General features: G+C 37.4%; 1 protein-coding gene across 6 annotated transcripts in view; it reads right to left on the minus strand.

Annotated features, from left to right (window-relative positions):
- The window catches only part of TRAPPC9 (trafficking protein particle complex 9), a 407,093-nt gene that overhangs the window by 263,492 nt on the left and 123,303 nt on the right, over window positions 1–20,298 (minus strand). For all 6 annotated transcript variants that reach the window (XM_015856396.2, XM_015856397.2, XM_032442917.1 and 3 more), the window contains 2 exons: window positions 15,435–15,577; window positions 5,909–6,019 (listed from right to left, as the gene is read on the minus strand). In XM_015856396.2, coding sequence (XP_015711882.1) covers window positions 5,909–6,019; window positions 15,435–15,577 — 254 coding nt within the window. The remainder of the gene's footprint in view (window positions 1–5,908; window positions 6,020–15,434; window positions 15,578–20,298) is intronic.

Raw genomic sequence — 20,298 nt, forward strand, 5'->3', positions numbered from 1 at the left:
ATTTGATTTACACTACGATTTCTTTCAGGAAGCAGCATCTGTTTCCTGTTTCACTGGTTGATCCACTGTTATCTGACAAAAGAAGCACTTACAAATTTTCTCGCATTCCTCCCTTTTCTTACCAACTATCTTGTACATAAATGAAAAACAAACAAAAAAGTACTATCATTTCAGTCAATTTTTAATAGGTATGCACTTTGTGTAATGCTTCCACTTCAGACTGCTCATTACTAAGGAACAAAATCTTTTTCTCAGTGTCTAGCATCCACAATTCAATATACAAAAATTTTTTCCCCTGGGTGTTAAAGAAATGAAGGAAGGAACAGGCTTGACTCCTCTTCTGAAAAAGACCCTTACAAAGAAAGTCTAAATCTGAATTCTGAAATCAATTACTTTGACTTCTTTTCAAGACAGCTGTTGAACCCTGCATTTCCTATGAGCAGCACACCATGTACCCGTCTTTGTTTGTCCCTTAAATCACATCAGATTTGGAGTGACTTCCAGATCCAACACTAGGATAGCAAACGTGTACTAACATCTATGAAATATTCTGTATAGGAGCCAACTCATCTAGCTTTGCTTAAGCTATACTTTATTATGTTTAATAAATTCTGTCAGAGACAAACTTGGCTCGTGCTCACATTTGTCCCGTAGTTGCCTACACAAAATATTAGAAACATTGCAAATTGGGTCTTCTAAGGTCAAGTCAATATTCAGTGAAAAACTGCCATGCAGGCTACATCCAGCTGGTAAGTCACCCCTGATTTAGAAGAGCTATAAAACTGCTTATACCTACTACTTTTGAGGAAGAGGAAAAAACCGTATGAGGAATTGCCCACCCAGCACAGCATCCTCCAGTTGATACAGTCAATAATGTCAGAGTTATGCAGACAAAGCTGAAGGAGAGAAGGGAAAAAAAAATCCTGGAGCTAAAAAAAAAGAAGAGAATCTACCTAAGAATAGCAGTTTCCACATCAATAATTTGAGGAAAGGTTTATCTGTGTTCCAAATTATTATATTTTTGATAGAAAAAGAAACGCTGAATTCAAATGTAAATCACAGAAAAGAGATTCTCTTACTCACTGCCTACAGAAATACACTATATATAGAACAAAAGGCACTAGGCAGGGAAAAGAGAGATGAACAAGCAGCTAGCCACATTTACTGCTGTTAAAGCCTGCAAGGGGCATTTGTTTTGTTATCATCAAATGCAGGACCATAGCACTTGAAAAGTCCTTCATGCTAGAAAGTCCTGCAATTATTGACTGGTCTTGAGCCATTCGGCAAAGGACACCTCAGAAGAAGTCAGGACCTTTGCCTCCACTTTGGCTCTCACCTGCTGTTTCACCTCCCTCAATAATTAAACAAGAGCCCTTCTCTGTCCCCAGCTTCATATAACACATTAATATTTTCTTTTAATTTCTACTGCAAATACCAAACCAAACTCAAGGTCTACATTGTTTTGATCAGTTATCTGTCTGCAACTTCCATCACACAATCCCATTTTCATACACATGACCAGGATTGAATGAATAATTCTCACTTATCGCTCCAAATTTCTATTTGCCTGTTCAGTTCTCCTACAGGATTCTGGGTTTTTTGCATCACCCACACTGAGGATCCAAAATCATCCAAAATCACTGGTTGCTCAACCACTGTATTCCTGCACTTTACCAAACAAGCAGATCCCTTCAACAGAAGAGAGTCCATGAGAGCTTGAACTGTAAAGCAACCCAAATCTAAGTTTCTCTTTATTATTCCCCTTATTTCTCTTTCCTTCTTCATATTTCTGTTTATTATCTACCATTTCTGTAGATCTTATCCATAACATCTTCGACTTTTAAGTCCTTACAAAAAACATAAAAAGTGGATCTGACCAGTGATAAGCACACAAAGCCTCCCTATATATACACACATTTTCTTTCCAATTTCTCTGTTAAGAATAACCAATTATAAGTCCAAAATGATGTAGCATATTAAAACATTGATTTGTCTGGTTTGTTTTTTTTAAATCAGTTTGATGTTCCCTAAAAAACTTTCAACTTTCCATGTATTTAACATGAAGACTCAGAGAAACTGAAAATTTCAGTTTCTCTTAATGACAACATACAAAAGTTTCACCAACACGACTTTGTCTTTAAAAAATAAAAAAATAAAAATAAAAAAATTAAAAAAAAACGCAACAACAGTGGAAGTACGAAATAATTAATCTCTGATACAGACAATGTGTCCTCGCACAAACAAAAGCACAAATTAAAACTGGCACGGTAGCTACGATTAATAGCTATCATGATTTATACCCACAAGACAATGAATACTGAGGGAACTTACTGTTGATGGGGTACAGAAGCTTTAAGCTCTCCTACCCTCTGGAAAGGGGCAAATTTTGAAATTAATCAGTGCGTTGCTAATTAGTATTGAAGAAATTTCAGTATACAACACTCCCGTTTAGCTTAGCATACCTTTATTATAAAACAGTTATTAAAAAAGACAGCAAGTATTTAACACAAATCTGACAACCAGTCACTGCTGCAAATTCAACAGTTAGCCAATTAGGTCTAATCAGATATTCACAGACTTCACAGCCCAATTAAGCAGCGTAGTTAAATAAGCAGTAGTCACTGCCCTTTGTTAAGTACCCATACAAAGAATTTTTAACATAACCTTATTTTTCCTGACACCTCTGTCATTTGAATGGCCATAAGAGAACATCCTCATTTATGATGGAATGTCCTAGTCATACACCTATTCAAAAGCTTTGGGGGTCCTTATTATACATGGGGGAATACAATTCTCAGAAACTTATAATTTCTTTCATGTACCTGGTGAAGAAGCTGCCGGATCCTTTACAGCTCCTCCATGGCTGCCAATATTTGACCCTTTTTTCCAGCCTGCTCTTATCAAGGTCCTGTTTGTTCTTCACTATTCAACTCTTTGGCCAGCTCTGTTCCGTTGCAGTTAAAAGCACTGAACTTTATGGTCTTCACACCGAGGCCAGAACAGACCTGCATCTAACAGTGTCACATTTGCAGTTACTAACTGTGAAATCATGTAAACATTAAGGACTCAGAAAACTCAGCTGTGTTGTACCACAAAGACAGAGGAGAGGATTCAGCAGCTCAGACCACTACCTTGTTAATCTTCCACAGATTATGATGTTTGCCTCTCCTCACTGACACACACACTGTGCACAGAATGGAGATGTAAAGGTATGGTATGCTGTACAAAATGAGATATCCTGGGGCACATAATGCAGTAACAAATACTACCATGAATTATGAAGTGATTTACAGATAAATGAGGGTTGTCATGAAACTTCATTTTAATGGTTTGATAATCAAGTACGAAACACAATAATTACCATACCTGTTTTTCAATGAACTAAAATCATTGCTACTAGCAACACATCTTTGTTAATGTGCATAATGCAATCCTGTGCAAGAGCTGCCTCCTATTCTGAACAATCTGTTGAATCCCACATCACTGTGATAAACAATATCAGTTTCACTGCTGATTATATCGGAAATATTTCTAATTTACAGCAAAGTTCCCTCAATCATGTACAGCTGACAGTGCAATAAACAGTTTCACAGATGGAAAGCTCTACTAGTCTAGAAGACTATCAGAAGACTGGAATTTCCAATAGCTTTCATAAGAAAACTCCTGCTCCATAATACAGGAACGCATGAGAGACTTCCAAGTTATTTTAGTTTCTAAATATCCAGAGGAAGTAAAGAGGCAAGCAGTAAGCAGGATGAAGCATTATTCTTCTTCTAGGTTTGCTGGCAGAAAATATGATAAACACAATCTCTAACAATGAGAACAGGGATGAAGAAAACAATTACCCAGCATCTACTCTTTGTCAAGACAGGAGATTTCAAAATGATGGTGATGAATGGAGGGAGAGTAAATTACAAAAGGAACCACAAGAAACCAAAGTAAGAGCTGGAGGAAAGGTTACAATTTAAATAAAAGTAGAATGAAGAAAACATAAAGATTGAAGAAGGAAGGTACAGGGCAGGAGGGAAAAAAGAACTTTAATGAACAGCTTCACCTCAAATATTCCTGAAATTAAAAAACAACTGATGCCATGAGATGAAAAAAAGCAGGAATAGTAGGTCTTAGTGAAAAACATTCTGGACAGTTGGACCAGAAACATTTGATAAGGAAGCCCATGTGAATGACAGTTCTACATTATGAAAGAAAGACCTCGTGCCACAAAAAAGGGGAAGATTTCTGATCTTGTCTTTTGTGAAATTATCCAAACCTCTATGGTAAAAAGAGTTGGCTGATTTTAAGGCTCAGTGTATGTTCCATCTAAGTCTCTGCAGAAGATTCACTAGAATAAAAACTAAACCTCCCAGTAAGGTAGGAGCTATATGTACAGTTACATATAGATATTAGTTATATATGTATAGTCTTATAGTTACAAGTTAAACTGCTTGTCATTCAAGAAATAAATAACAAATGGGTTTAGAAGTGGTAGAAAACTCTCTGCGATTCCTAAACACAAATAAAAGAATAAAATATTTTGCATAAAGATTAAAATCAATATCCTTAAAAGGCTTAAATTCTTCCCAGAGCTACAAAATCCACTGAAACTGACTGTTTCAAAAGACTTACTCAAAGAGATTTTATCCATTAAAATGTAATGATTTCAGGATATGTAAACTTCAATTATTAAACCCATAGGAAAGCAAAAGCAATTCAACAAAGAGATGCAAAGTAATCATAAAAAGTTATTTGTAACTTCATTCCTGCTTATTACATATTGTCCCAAAAACTGAGTAGCAAATTCATACGCAAAAATACAATGAATACAGATATGAAATGCACATTTTGGTAAGTATTTAGTCTGATTTTCTGAAAAGAAAAGGGTAAATTCTTCCTGAAAAAGAAATAGAAAAGGAAGAAGCACTGCTTGTTACCATCATTTTTGTCCACTTCTTCAGAAAGAAAATTCAACCTTGAGACAACACCCTTTATCATGATATTACTGATATCGCTACATACTTTGTACTTGCTTCTTACAATTGCTTGTCTTGCAATTTATGTTTTTCTAATTCAACATAATGTTCAGGCTGAAATTTGAATACATTGAAGTATTTCTCTTTAAATGCTTATCAATCGTATGACATACGAGAACTCTCCCAAAGTCTATGACCAAACTGAAACATCTCTTTTCTCATCGTTCATCTTTTCAAGATGAAAACAATGTTATCTATGCAAAAAATGATCATCTGAAGGAGAAAAACCAAGCAACAGAATATCTAGGGTACAGTCAGTTGTAGAAATTCCATTCAGACACAATATGTTAAATAAGCATTCCATTATGTAGTTAGGCACAAAATAGCCATTACATCACCCCAGTAGGGTTGGGAGATACAACACACACAAGAGCCTACTTAATTGTAGAATATTTTTACTACAGAAATTGTCATTGCTTATTCTGCAATTTCATCTTTCTCTATTCCATTTTGGTTTCTACAAAAACAGACAAAAAGTCTGGGGAACTACATGGAGAAAAGATCATTTCAAATTGGGAAAGGACAATGATCTATTGGGTTCTGGTTTTAACAGCAGCAGAACTATGTTCAGCGCACAAGAAAATCATATTATAACATTTACTGAGAACACAACTAAGCTAGTTGGGTCAGTGTTATATCCACACAACTACTTCACAACCAACTCTTTTATATTTTATCCTTCACTAGATTCAAAGCCAAAGAAATTAAATTGAGAAAGTACGAGAACTCAATAACACACATTAAAATATATGCATACATATATACATGTTCTCTGCCAGCTTTACAATTCTTAAAAGAAAAACAAGCCCCAAATAACAACAGCAGGGTAGAAATAAATATAATGCTTTAAAACAGGGCCCTCAAAATATGAAAGGACTTACCGCTGACATTCTCCAGCATGCAGAATTAAATCTTCGTTGTTCCTAGCACTGATGGTCAACTCATGCTCTGTCGAATTGAAGACATCAAGAAGTAGATGACATTGCCGGGTGCTGTTCAGGCAGGGGAAAAAATGGGAATCACAACATCAATAACACACCACAGAACAATCATACACATATCTGAATAAAGATATCTGGATATACATAAATACATATGCTTGCATGCATATTGCTTTCAAATATACATACTTGATACCTTATATTTATACCAATATCTTACTCTTTTAGTTAAATATCCTCTTTTTAAAAGAACTAAAACCTGACAGAAACATATATCCAAAAAGAGTTCCATGACAATTATGACCTTAACAATATTAAGTCTTACAGCATATGATCATCTGCATATATTCTCACTCTGTTGCTTTAAGATTCACTTCTATGGGAAAAAGCCAGACGTTTTAATCAGTTCTTTCAGCATTCACACAAGACAGGTTTTATTACTTCATACTACCCTGACATTTATCTTTTTAAGCAGCAAAACTTTAAATCCTTGCTCAGTTTGTAAAGGAGCAACTGTACATATTAGAAAATCATGAAGTGATTTGGGTTGGAAGAGACCTTTAAGATCACCTATTTCCAACCCCCTGCTATAGGCAGGAACACCTCCCACTAGACCAGGTTGCTCAAAGCTCCATCCAACCCAGCCTTGAATGCTTCCAGGGAGGGAACATCTACAATAGCCCTGGGCAACCTGCTCCAGTGTCTCACCACCCTCACAGTAAAGAATTTCTTCCTACTGTCTAGTCTAAATCTATCTTCCTCCAGTTTAAACCCATATTCCTAGTTGTGTCACTACCTGCCCTTATAAAAAGCTCCTCCCCAGCTTTCCTGTAGGTCCCCTTCAGGTACTGAAGGGCCACTACAGGTTCTCCTTGGAGCCCTCTCCAGGCTGAAAAGCCTTAGTTCTCTCATCCCGCTATTGTAGAGAAGGTACTCAAGCCCTCAGATCACCTTCATGGCCTCCTCCGGACCCACTCTGCCCACAGGCTGGAGAAATGTTGGCTTTCTCCATTATGCCAGCTACTCTAGGAGAGACAACTTTGTCCCTTCTTACAGAAAGGAACACACAGGACTAACAAAAGGTCTTATATTAACCAGCTACTGCCTTTCAAATCCAAATTTCCCTGGATGCTTTCATTGGGAATATATTGGGAATATACTGACTGCTTTTGGTTACCTTCGGAAACAATACTGATAGAGCTACAGAAAAGAAAGCCTTACTGTAAATTTTTAGCCTTATTTTTAAACTTTTCTTCTTTGTGAAACGATGTATAAACAGGAACATCGAATGAAGATTATAATGTAATTCAGGTGAAGCAAAAAAAAAAAAAATCAGAGAATCTGATAGGAAATGACAAATGCAATCAGACAGCTCTGATAATGCTTTATCTCTGAATTCTCTGAATACTCTGAAATTCAAAACTTCCTCAGAAGCTTCTTAATTAAGGAAAATATCCCAGCCATAAGTATCACTATAATTTATCCTTAACTATAAATGACTCTGAAGTTGAAATGTATTTATACCAACTTTAGGTGACATCACTGGGAATTACAGAATAAAACAGAATAGCCACTGTACAAAGATTACAGAACACTGCAACCCATGTAATTGGTAACACAGACACTAAACAGGGAAAAGCAACTTGTATTGGATGCTAGAAATAAAACTCAGCAGCAGCTTTAACTTAGTGTAGAACCAGAGAAACACGGTATGGGACTTCAAAGATCACCTAGCTCCAAGTCCATGCCATAGGCAGGGCTGCCACCCACCAGGTCAGGCTGCCCAGGGCACCATGCAACCTGGCTTTGAACACCTCCAGGGATGGGGCATCCACAACATCTCTGAGTAACTTGAGAGGGAGCTCATATGAAATCAGAAGTTCTCAAAAGGGAAGAAAGAGAAATACAGTGGTAAGATAAGGGTTGTCAGAGACATCTTTCAAGTAACACACATTCAAACTCTGTAAGATACAGTTGAGAGCCTCAGGTAACCAAGTACACTTCTACTGCATAGGAATTTCAATTCAACACCAGAATTTCCAGAGGTAATTAAGCTCTGACAATGCAAGAGTGTAAGAGCTGATCTTCCACTTTTCCTCAGGTGTGTAATGCAATTCTTCTCTGAATATCAAGAGAGAGCATTTCCAGGGCACATACAGGAGGAACCGCACTGCTGCCATGCTGAACCCTGAGACGGGACATTCTTATAAGTATGGGGTATAGTCCCAAGTGACTGCAAGACCACATGCAACCAGGAACTGAGCTACAAGTGAGCACTGCCTGGGGGCAGCACCATGCCTCTAAGGAGAAGCAGAAAGGAAAGGTGGGAGAGAGAGGGTAGAGGTTCTTTTTTGGTATTTTTAAGGGTTTTTGCTCTTTTCGGGTAAAATTCCAGTGAATACTGAATATAGATAATGCACAAAGGTAGCTGAGTGCCTGAAGCAAACATGTCAAAACTCATGAATTTTGAACAAATAAGGAGCCACAGCTTCTAGCAGTAACTCCCTGCCTATAAAGCTCACATAAAAGGAATGACTGTGAGAGGCAGAAGCTAACCTCTTACCAGCAAGGAACGAGAAAGTGAGAAAGCAAGCCTGGCTTCCATCTCACTGCTGGGAATGGGATGAGCCCTGTAGCAGACAATTTCAGGTTACAAAAATACAAGAAATGAAACAAGCTTTAAATACTGGAAATAAGATGAAATACAAACTCTGGCAAATTATATGTAATACTACAATAAACGGGTGGGGAAAAACCAAAGACTTCAAGTTGCTAAAGAGCAATTTACTTAAGATCTGGAAGGTAGAAAAAAAAACTTTATTTTTCTCTTTATTTTCTCCCCTGTCATAAGCAGTAGGACTGTGTAGAACTGATGAAGCTGAGCTACAAGCAGGTGAGAAAGGAAAATTCCAGGAAAACAAAGAATCAGTAAGAAAGCCTAATTCCCCCCTTTGTGTCAATTTTCACTACAGATAAACTTACAAAAGGCCATTTTTTGAAAGACAGGAACGAAATGACTGACTTCAGTGTCAGTGAATGAGATTTTGGAAGTAAATCATATTTACACAACGGCGATAAAGGAATTCCAGCATGAATTTGCTGAACTGCTGCATACGGTTTAAGTCAGTAATCTGTTGTTTGAACTAAGCTCTGTACCAGAAAAAAATTTCAAATGTCATATTGTTTTAAGGATTTCAAGGCAATTGAGAAAAGCTGAGACCATCAGCCATTGCCTCCATGTCAGGTGAATGAGGTTTTTTGAGAAGGGTGTAAGCTTATTAAAGGGTGTAAGCTTATTAAAAAAAATAATAATAAAATAAACAATCTGAACACTCATACTAATAAATAGATCCAAAGATGATTTTATTACAGACCATAGCCATCTACCAATCTTTTTGGCTGAAGAAAAGCAGCCATAAGCCTCTGTTTTTAGGAACTGGGAAGGACTATGCAACATTTACTCAATTTCTTCTTATTTTACTAAACTGTCCTAAAGTTTATTTAAAACTTAAAACTTCATTTAAAACTTATTTAAAACTTATTTTACTAAACTGTAGTAAATTTCTTCTCCTTTTAACAAACTACCACCAGGTAATATCTTACACTAAATATTCAGTGGATTGGGGAGGGCTGTACAGGGTAAGCCACTGGGAGAAATTAGCCAGAATTTACCTAGAGTGATCATATAAACCTCATTTTCCTGGGAAGTTGTATTTAAAACTACCCAGCAAACCACACCAGAAGTTGGAAACATGTTTATTTTCTGAACAGAATGATGTACACATTATTGCACTGCATTAAGAGATCAGTTTAAACAAAGATGAATGTATACAGGTTGTGGGTTAAGTTCTTGAGAGGATTTCACTTTGGTTCCCATCTTGCTGCTTTGAAACAAGCAGTTTCAAAGCCTGGAAAAACACTATAAGTCAAATTGTGCAAACAGTTTCCCTTTCAATTATCTCCCTTGTTTGTCTCTTGTGTTTCCCTTAGAAGAACCCACCACATATTTCACGTGCAAGGCTTTATTTTACAAGTACCATGAAGGGCTGTATCTCATGAGGCACTGCAGGCAAAATCTACAGTTAGAAAGATGTTTTCAATTGGATGAAATATAGCGTAAAGGTCTCAAAATAACGTGCCCAATTAAGTCAGTACTTATTTCAAACTCTAAAAGATAAGATTTATTTATTTTTAATTCTACGATGTCTTGGAGATTTATTGCATAAATTAATTTCTATTATCTTCTGTTACAGAACTCGGGATATAACACAAAGAGAAGTCAGCGACATGATGAATCGAACCATGTATTAAAAGCCTTACAGTGTCTGCTGGATTACAGAAATAAGTGGGGCCATGGGACCTCAGACAAGAGGCAATTACACTGTGATCTAGAAGTTTCTTTCAGGGGTACTGTATTCCGACCTACTCTGAAATGACATCAGAGGATATACTTCAGTAACATTTAACACGATATTAAAAACCAGATGCAGCTATCACACTCTAATGACAGCTCACTGTAGTGGATAATCTCATTGCAGCTCGGTTTCTAGCTTTGTTCTAAAGTCAGTTCAAACAAGAAACACTCAGAGGGCTTTTGGCAAGTTATCAGCATCCTGACTCAGCTCAGTTTGCCATCAACTGAAATGAAGGAGCATTTTCACACCCACATTTTTGTTTGCTTCTTTTAAATGGTCATACCCGATATCCCTGTTTAAAACAATGCCAGATAGAGAGACTAGAGAAGCACTTGGAAATAACAATAGGCAACTGCAGGCTGGAATTCAACCTAACTCCCCCAAATCCACCAACAAGCACAGCCTCTTCATCTAGCACAGAAAAACAGTAAGTTAGAATATAAATTCTAGATCCTAAGCATCTCTGTTTTTCTCCTTTGTTTTGAATAGTCTCCTTAGTTCCATTTAATTTTTACTAAATTCTCTATAGATGAATATTTCCACCTTAGATTATTAACTCAGAAATCTGCATCTCTCACTGTTAAAAAGGCTTTTTCACATATTCTAAGAATTGTCCACATCTAACTCTTCCTAGTTGTAAACGTTCTCATTCACGCTAAATATTCCCAGCACATCTATAAATACTGGCAGATTTATGTTCTCACATCTTCCTGTGCCAAACTCTATGTATTTAACATTTTGATCTCAAAAATCAATGCCCCCAGTCTGCAAGCTACTATCTGCTGTGCTTCCATGAACCCGCTGCAACATGTATAGTTAGCAGGGTTTAGGGTTAGCAAGGTGATTTAACCACTGGACCTAAACTCCTCTCTGTCATGAGTTCTTACTCATTAAAATGTACCATCAGCTCAATGGTGTGAATTTAAATAAAGAATGTAGTCTAGAAAGACTCCCAGTCTTGAGAAATAGTTACTAAACCCACTCCATGACAGTTTTTTATGAATGGTTAATCAGTCTAATCAATCAAAAAGGCTTTACTTGAAATTGAATGAAACTGAATTAGCCTGGTTTGTTGTTTTTTTTCAACTGCCTTGTTTTTTTAATATAAGAGTGAATTGAACACTGCGGAGATACCAAGTCAATTTAAACAGGTTGTAGCTTGGCCTTCTTCACAACAAACTACGACTGATCTTCAGGTGGCCAACTGAATGAGGTTTGCCTTCCCTTCAAAAATCTCTGGCATTTGAGCACTGAAAGATTGAAAACCATAAGGTCAGAAATTGCTGCCTGACAGCAGATAGTTGATTCTCATTCTGAACATATTAAGTATGAACACTTACTTAAAAATTCCGTTACAGAAATGCAAGTGTTTCAGAAAATACTAAATAACTTCTCTACTGTGTAGCCAAAACGTTTGTTAGAACATGGCTGAAGAAATCATGCTATTTACTCTTCAATCATTGGTGAGTGATGAGTAGGATTTCTAACCCAAACCTGGTTCCTGCAGGGTGTAAACTGCAATTAATTGTACTGAAAACATGGGCAATCATGGAAACAGGAACTGAATGTTTTGGAAATCATACCTGGTTTCATTAAGGCCCAAACTTCTGCCCATCCAGCAGAGGATCTCCTGAGAACTCTCCATGCAAACAAGAACTTTCTTTTTCACTATTAAGTGAAGCCCAAGTTGGAAAAATTATATACTGAAACGACCCAAAGCACTGATAGATCATAGACGAGGAACACATTGCAGGCATTACTATGGACTGATGCCTTGTTAACAGTACTACATCATTTCATTAAATGAAATACATTAATGCCACAAAGGGGAATGAATCTACAGTTAGGAGAGCTGGCACTTTTTGGCTTCACAGTGTCAGACCGGCCGTGTTGCTTCTTTTCTTTTTTAATCTGACTCAGCTACAAGAACAGAGTCTCAGCCTCTACTCTTGCCAAAGAAGATGTGCAGCTGAAGCTGCCAGGTGGTTTTAAGATCACCAGAAAATTTGTCTGTCTTAAGAAAATTAAGAAACTTTGCTCATCATCTTGGATTTGCAGAATGGAAGGGTAAGACCAAGCCTTACCCAAAAGGCAATGCAGTATCCTGGTTTCACTGTGGGTGGATTTCATCTACAAATCCACATTTTCTAGCCTTTGGAGATGGTTATCATTTACTTTTGTATAGATGGCATAATGGCAAGGGATGAGAAGAAAAAAAGTACCCTACATTGCACGCAGAGCCCATCTTATTACAATTTTGATTACTAATCACAGGATAATAATTTCCTTTCAAAGACAAATAAGCAAATCAAGGATTACAGTGACATGACCAGAGGCAAACAACTTCCAAGCATGAGTCTTTTCCATCAGTCCTTTTGGCAGCTCAATGAGCATACAATGATACTCACTGGAACTCCTTGGAGCAGAATACGGCTGCTAACTGACAGAACATCACCTCTTCTGACAGGAGGGCTGGAATCTGAATCAAAATGATGCAACAGAGCTCACACTTTAGCACAACAAGGGCTGCATCAAGCTGAGGCACCCCAATGACCAGCACAGACAAAAGGTGAAAAGGATCTCTCGTCAGGATGGAATGCATCTTAACACGCAGTAAAGATGCAGCTAATGAAACTTCAATCTATAAAGCATACGCCTGTGCATGAGTGGAAGGCATAATTATGGCTAGATACTTAAACAAAGAAAAACAAATCAAAATCAACCCCCACTCTCACAGGAAAAAAGTAAACAAACAAACAACAACCAACGATTTCCGTGCTATCGCCCATGTATGTCTGCTCAAGTAGAAGAAATACCACCTGCATCTGGAAGGCTTTTACATAAACCATAATCTTTATGTTACATTGGAGGGGGAAAAAAGTGATTTCATTAACATTTTCCCAGGTTTTGTTTGTTTTATTTTCTAGTAAAGACCTAAGGGAAGAATCAGTGCTCAGAGTTTTATATTCCACTTTAATTTTAAGCCCAGCAGCTATTAAGCTACTGTTTCTTACTTTTATTGCAGTAAAATGTTAAAAAAGGAAGAAAAAAAAAAAAACTAGAATCCAGAAAATGATAACAACTTTAACTTTCATTCTGAAATGACAGCTGAGAAGGTAAGTTACAAAACAGAGCCTCATATAATAACTAAACAAAAAGAAGTTCAGTGCCTAGAATAGAATTTAAGCAATGAAACCTCAGCTGCAACTCAATGGGAAATCTGAGTCAAGTTTTTAAAAGAGCAACCAAAAGTACAAAATTTGATATTCACTGGGCCTCAGACATTGGCAGAGATGACTGAGAATCAAAAAAACAAACGTTCCTGCATTTAGTGACAAATATTTATCCTCAGCAGTCGGGAAGATGATGCTACTTTCACTCTTTTTAAAACAGTATTGAATTAAACAGGGCTTTTGATGGAGCATCTCCATTGGGAAGCACAAGGGTAAACAAAAAGTGTTACTACTCACTAAAACTAAAACTTTGGAACAAAGAGTAGAAGGTAATAAGCACGTAAAATGCTTCATGACTGAGCAATGCATACCCACGTAACGTTAACAGAAAGTAAATACAAGCTCCAGAAATCTCAGCTCAGTTACTTTGCTTGAGGTGTTTTTGCTTTTGTTCACAGGAACCAAATAAACATTCTGTGCTTTGCAAGTTGTGGTGGGGTTCATCCAGTCCTTGGGCATTTTTACTGTCTCATTTCTTCCCTTTGAAAAATGAAGTATGGCACCAACATCACACAGACCAGTAGGCCTTTCCAGTCTACTTTTGGGTTTTCTTTATGAAATTTGTTGCTGAGAAAAGTCTTAGGACCAATATGAATCTCTTGATCAATTATGTTCCCTCTTAACTCTCAAAGCAGTGTTATACAAATGAAATAAAATAATTTCAAACTTAAAAAAAAAAAAATGTTCTTTTTAATAATCGTGCTACTTTGGAGTAATAGAAGAGGATTTCCATAATAAAGAGAACTGCAGAATATCCTAGGTTGGAAGGGCTCAACAGAGATCATGTAGTCCAGCTCCTGATTACAAACAGGACCGCCCCGAATCCAAGACACAACTGTGAGCATTGCCAAACACACCTTGAACTCCAGCAGCTCAGGGCCACCCACCATGGGGTGCTATGGCCACTGCTGATTGCTTTGTTCTATTTCTATTCACTTTGTAACAACTGTGTAAAATACATTTCCTACTTCTTCCTATTCGTACCTCAGAAGTAATTACGCACTGAAAACAAGGCCACCTCCAGTCTGACTACCCAACAAAGCCAAGCAATGTTATTCATTTTTTGGTGAGAGATATTCAACGGTCACCTCTGGAACTTCCAGACATTTAATGCATCCCAAAGATTTAAACAAGTTGGGGTATTTAATAACTGGTATAGGTGAATTTATGTGTAGACACTGAATTAATTAAGAATCAGTAAAATCATTAAATTACAGAATACATCTTCGTAAAGACTGCTTTCCTTAAGCAGCATATGAAGCAATAGTTTAAAACAATACAGAACATGAACTGTGCTTTTAGCAGCTAATAAACACAATTAATAGCAAAACAACTGCCTATTATAACTGATTGCCCACAGTAGATGAATCAGATTTTAACAATTAGGGCATTTGAGAGCCATCAGGTGTTGCTATGGTTTTTTAAAAGTCATGAGCACAAGGGATACCACTGAAGGAGAGAAGGGTTACCATTTACCCATTATATTCAAAGACAATCATTTACGCACACATTTTTGGAAGACCCTGCTAGACAAAGGAATGTGATGCAGAATGTACCACAGCAGTGGAGCGATGCAGAAAGAAGTATTTTAATAAACAGGACCAAAATAATATTCAAAACTCAGAAATTTTCCAGTGAACATGGATTGCTTTAATCATTTTCTGCAGTTAAATAAGGTTAAATTCCTAAAGTGGAGGAATTTTGAAATCTGGTTCATAGAATTCTTTGCCAACACATTGCTGGTGACTACTGAAACTTTTGAGCATGCTTTTTAGTTTATAGCCAATATTAATGTAAAGGAATCAAAATCAGGTTTACCTGGTTGCTGGAAGGGTGCTGACACGTGTAAAGAAAACAGAAGGCTCTACTTCTACATGAAGACCAAGTGAAAGGCTCCGGTAATATCCCTCAACGTGTCCTGGTCCACCAGAGTATTTAAAATACAGAATGGCTTCCAGTGTCTGGAGAAATAGAAGTAAATTCTTTATTAGTAATTAGTATGTGTCACTACCTGCATTTCAAAATACAATTAAGATCACAGTAGTGATAGCAACAACGTTTCTATGACATCAAGAATTTGAATTTGCCTTTCTAACACACCTATTCTGTAACCTGTAGAAAAAAAGAGAATCAGATGACTGCATCCCTACATTGCTTTTCTTCTTTAATCCAAAAATTAAAGCAGAGAGCAAAGTCAGATGGACGTAATTCCTCCTCATTCAACATTAAACACAGTAAAAATGAAGAGCTTATTTTTGCTTAGAAGAGTTTACAGATTATTAAATGATAAGCTCTTCCAATCTTCTAAAGACATTCATCACTATGTTGCCTTTGTAACTAAATGAGAAACATCATTTTTGACTGTAGACTGACACTGAACAACCAAACAGTAGAAATATCTGGTCTCTGTACTGTAAGCATACACTCATCTCCTTTAAGTAGCAGACTACAACAACACTACTGACCAGACACAGTATACAAACCTTGTCTTACCTTGATACTCACCTCACAGAAAATGACTGGTCAGCAAACATGAAAAATAACGATCATTACCATTAATCTTACAGACTCATTACTCTCGTTAGTACATTTCTTTCTTTGTTGGAACTTCTGGGCTCTTTGTCTTTTTACTTAATAAACACCCTGTGTGAAGCTTCCCAGCCTAAGTCTCCCTGTCATCTTCAAAGCTTGAGCTAAGAACAAACCTTTGGTTCACCCAGAGTGACTATATGCCAGCTCTTCTTTATTGCACTCCTGAAGTATAATTTGCTTGAAGCAATGCAAAAATCTGGGAGGTCTCGATGGATTCTTTCCCTGCTCTCATTCTTGTCCCCAGGCACCTGCTATTGCCAGTCTCAGAGCAAGGATACAGACACCACTCTGGCATGGACATGAATTACCAGGTTAAGCTGAGGTCTCTGTTTGCAATGCAAGACATTTTAGACAATGCCAAACCAATGCTTTAATGGCACACTTAAACGTATGTTTAGTGCACACTTAAACATATTGCACATTTCCAGATGGCTTTTAAGCAATGTGAAGTAACTCCATTTCTTAACTTGCTTTCAATAAGATTCATAAGAGTCACCTCAGAATACAAACACAGCTATCCACTGGCTATTCTGCTGATGTCAATTTCTAATTTGTAGCTAATGAACTCAAGTTTAATTTATGTCAGGAGAGCTAATTGATATTAAATACAAAAATAGAAAAGCACAAACCCATTCAAAACACGCTTCACTCTAATTATCCATCTGGACTACTTAATAAAAATCAGAGCTAGGTCCTGCAAGTACAGGTATCTGTTGTACAGGGATGTGTTCCAGTGTAAGAATGCACTTCAATTCCCATTAGATTTTCTGTGAAATCTCCAAATAGCTCCATATTAGTGCTGTAATATTCAAAGCTCCTTGCACTGTAAAGTTGCTGAGGTGTTGTTCCATGCTTCATCCTTCATACGAATGCGGCGCAAGACTGCTCAATTAAGCCCAGTCCCATAGAATTACAAGTAAATATACAGTAAATGTTTGAAAGGTCATGGAGCGCTGTCACTGCCCATGCAAAATCCTTCCTAACAACCGACGCTAAAAGAAAACTCTCGAATAAAGGGCTATAAAATACTACCACTGATAAGCAAGAGAGTGCAAAGGCATCGTCATAATCTTGATCTCTCCCGGAGAGAAAAAATGATCAAATGAACTGGCTGGTGGCCTTAAATATGCCTCACATCCCACATGAGAGAACAGCAAAAGACTTAACGGTCTTCTTCCCACTCCAAATATAAAACCTAATTGGTGACAAACAGATTTTGAATGCAAGAACTTCAGAGCACCAAACCCTGCACTCACCAGCTGTGATGATGAAGCAGGGTTCCTGTGAATATATACATAAAGGTACAGCTCCAGGCAGGCTATACATTGGCAGTGTATTAGTGTGCACAAGAGGAGGGGCCTGACTGAGGAAAACTTATTTTCCAGTGTCTTAAGGCGATCAGTGGAAGTTTTATTGCTTAGAACTCATATAATATGAACAAGATGAGGAAAAAAAATAAAATAAAATCTCTTATAAAACTTTCTACGTACACACACACACCTTGGGAAGGACTTCAAATCCAGTATCTAAGATTGATTTTCCATCACCACGACAGAACAAAAATCCTACACTTTCATAAGCTTACCTAGCTCCAATTTAAAACAATTTACTGCTCTCTCCCACAGCCCCACCAGAGAAGAACAAGGCAAATGCTACAATCCCAGACTTAAATATCCTTGTACGCTTACTCCAGATACCTTGCAGAACCTATACAGATCACAGACTGTGCCAGGGCACACTGCAGACTTAGGTTCAACTTGCCATCAACCAGAATCACCGGATGCCTTTCCACAGGAGAAAGCCTCCATCCTCCAGCCTGCAGCCTCCCATTGCCTAGTCTGTACATACAGCCAGACTAGTCCCATCCCAGGTACAGGTCCATATATTCGCTCTTGTGAAACCTCATGTGGTTGGGGATTGCCCAGCACTCCTCTTTGTCAAGATCTTTCTACATGGTCTCTGTATTCTGGAAGGAGACAACAGCTCCTCCAAGTGTAGCATCATCCACAAACTTATATAGTATACCTTCAAGTTCTGCTTCAGTGTTTTACATAATTACATTAAAAAGTCATACTTTCAAGTAAAGGCTCACATACTCTGCATTTTCTAAATTCCCTTAGAATAGCAAAAATGACATGATGCAGATCTTAGCATTTAATAGAAGATGAAATGTCAGTACTTAGCTACAGGCAGTTTGCTCCTGAGACTCTGCAGATACTGCCTGCAATAATCATGAAGAAATATCAGAATGTAACATCATAGGCTCCCCATTAGGATTGTTAAAAGGCAGCATGAAGAGACTAAAAATATTTAAATGCAGAATGTAATGTTCTTTCCATTTTAGTTTCTGAACTGATTATAGAAAACAACTCCTAGTAATGAGCATAATTTCTCACAGGATTGGGGCTTGACATTTGAAAAGCAACATATTTGAGGTGTGTAATCTTCAAATATACTCTCTTTTTTTTGAAATCAAATTACACACCCAACGGTAAACATGTTTTCAGCCCAAAGCCTATCATGCCCCTGATCTCCTGCTTCTCATCCAAATTAATACATGCATTAGTAGGACCTGCTTCAGAAGCAGAGTATGCATGCATGAGTGCCTAGCCACTCTTTTTCATGTCTATTCCCTTTTTTCAGCTTTTTGGATGCCTTTCATAATTTGTTTGCTGGTTGTTGCTTATTTTTTCTTAGACAGGCTATTAATTCCTAAAACAAAAATTTCACCTGCTTAAGAATTTTTTCTGTATAATAGATTTACTGGCAGTAGCAGATAGAAAGCAAGTTTCTCCAATTACTGCTGTTCTTTTTAATAGAAGCAGATAAACCTGCAATAAATAAGCTGGTAAATAAATAAGAAAAGAGCTGGCCAGCCAAAAGTGGCATCCCATGTCCTCAATTTCAGGCATGAAGAGTAGTGTCCAAGGTTAGACCTGGTCTGATGAAACAATTCAGTCCCGGAACCCTCAAGTAAGATCACATCCAAGAAGTATATACTTCGGTCTATGTATTGATTTGGTTAGTGAAATTAATTTAAATTAGCACTTTGAGTTTTAATTCACAACAGCCTAAGAAAAAACAAACACTTCAATAAAAGATGATTGAATATTGTATTTGAACTGTCATTCCATGTATCTGCTTGTTAGAATGAGTTCATAGTCCATTATTTCACATGGTAAGCTGACAAAGGTTAAAGAAAATACAAAAGTCAGGTGTTACAGTGGTGTTGAAAGAAATAACAGGTGATCTTGCCTGCTTTTTCCATGCAGGAATATACACTATTCTCTCAACCACTCAGATCTCCTTCTACTTGGAATACCTGCATTGAAAGGAAATCTAGAAGTGAAGTGTGTGGAGAGCACAAAGTCTTCACCCCATAACATTTATCTCAAGCTGAGTGCTATTCCAAAACCAAAAGTAATTTAGTCCCTCTTGATGCCTTAAGGAAACAAGGCCAGCCATTGTGTGCCATTCTGAGGCCATCTGAAAGGTCAAGGACACAAACTGAAGAGCATTAGTAGAATATATTAGAAACATACATAACATTTTTCTACCTGTGGAACACACTACAAAAATCTACGTTCTATCACAAATTGAATCATAGAATCATAGAATTACTCAGGTTGGAAAAGACCTCAAAGATCATCAAGTCCAACTGCAGCCTAACCATAGTACCCTAACTCTAACAACCCTTTGCTAAATCATATCCCTGAGCACAACATCCAAACAGCTCTTAAACACATCCAGGGATGGTGACTCAACCACCTCCCTGGGGAGCCTATTCCAGTATTTAACTACCCTTTCTGTAAAGAAGTGTTTCCTAATATCCAACCTAAACTTACCTTGGCGCAACTTAAGGCCATCCCCCCTCATCCTGTCACCAGTCACCAGTGAGAAGAGACCAGCCCCACTCTCACTGGAAGCACCTTTCAGATACTGGCCAAATTGAAACAAGCAATGCAATGACTGCACAGTGATGTCATACAGCTCTGAAGAAATCATATTAGCTGTTGCTTGCTCTCTTACCGGAGAATATTTGTCTTAAGCTTATAGCTAACATGGCTGACTTTTGATACAGATAATACAG

Source organism: Coturnix japonica, chromosome 2, assembly GCF_001577835.2.
Source record: "Coturnix japonica isolate 7356 chromosome 2, Coturnix japonica 2.1, whole genome shotgun sequence".
Taxonomy (NCBI): domain Eukaryota; kingdom Metazoa; phylum Chordata; class Aves; order Galliformes; family Phasianidae; genus Coturnix; species Coturnix japonica.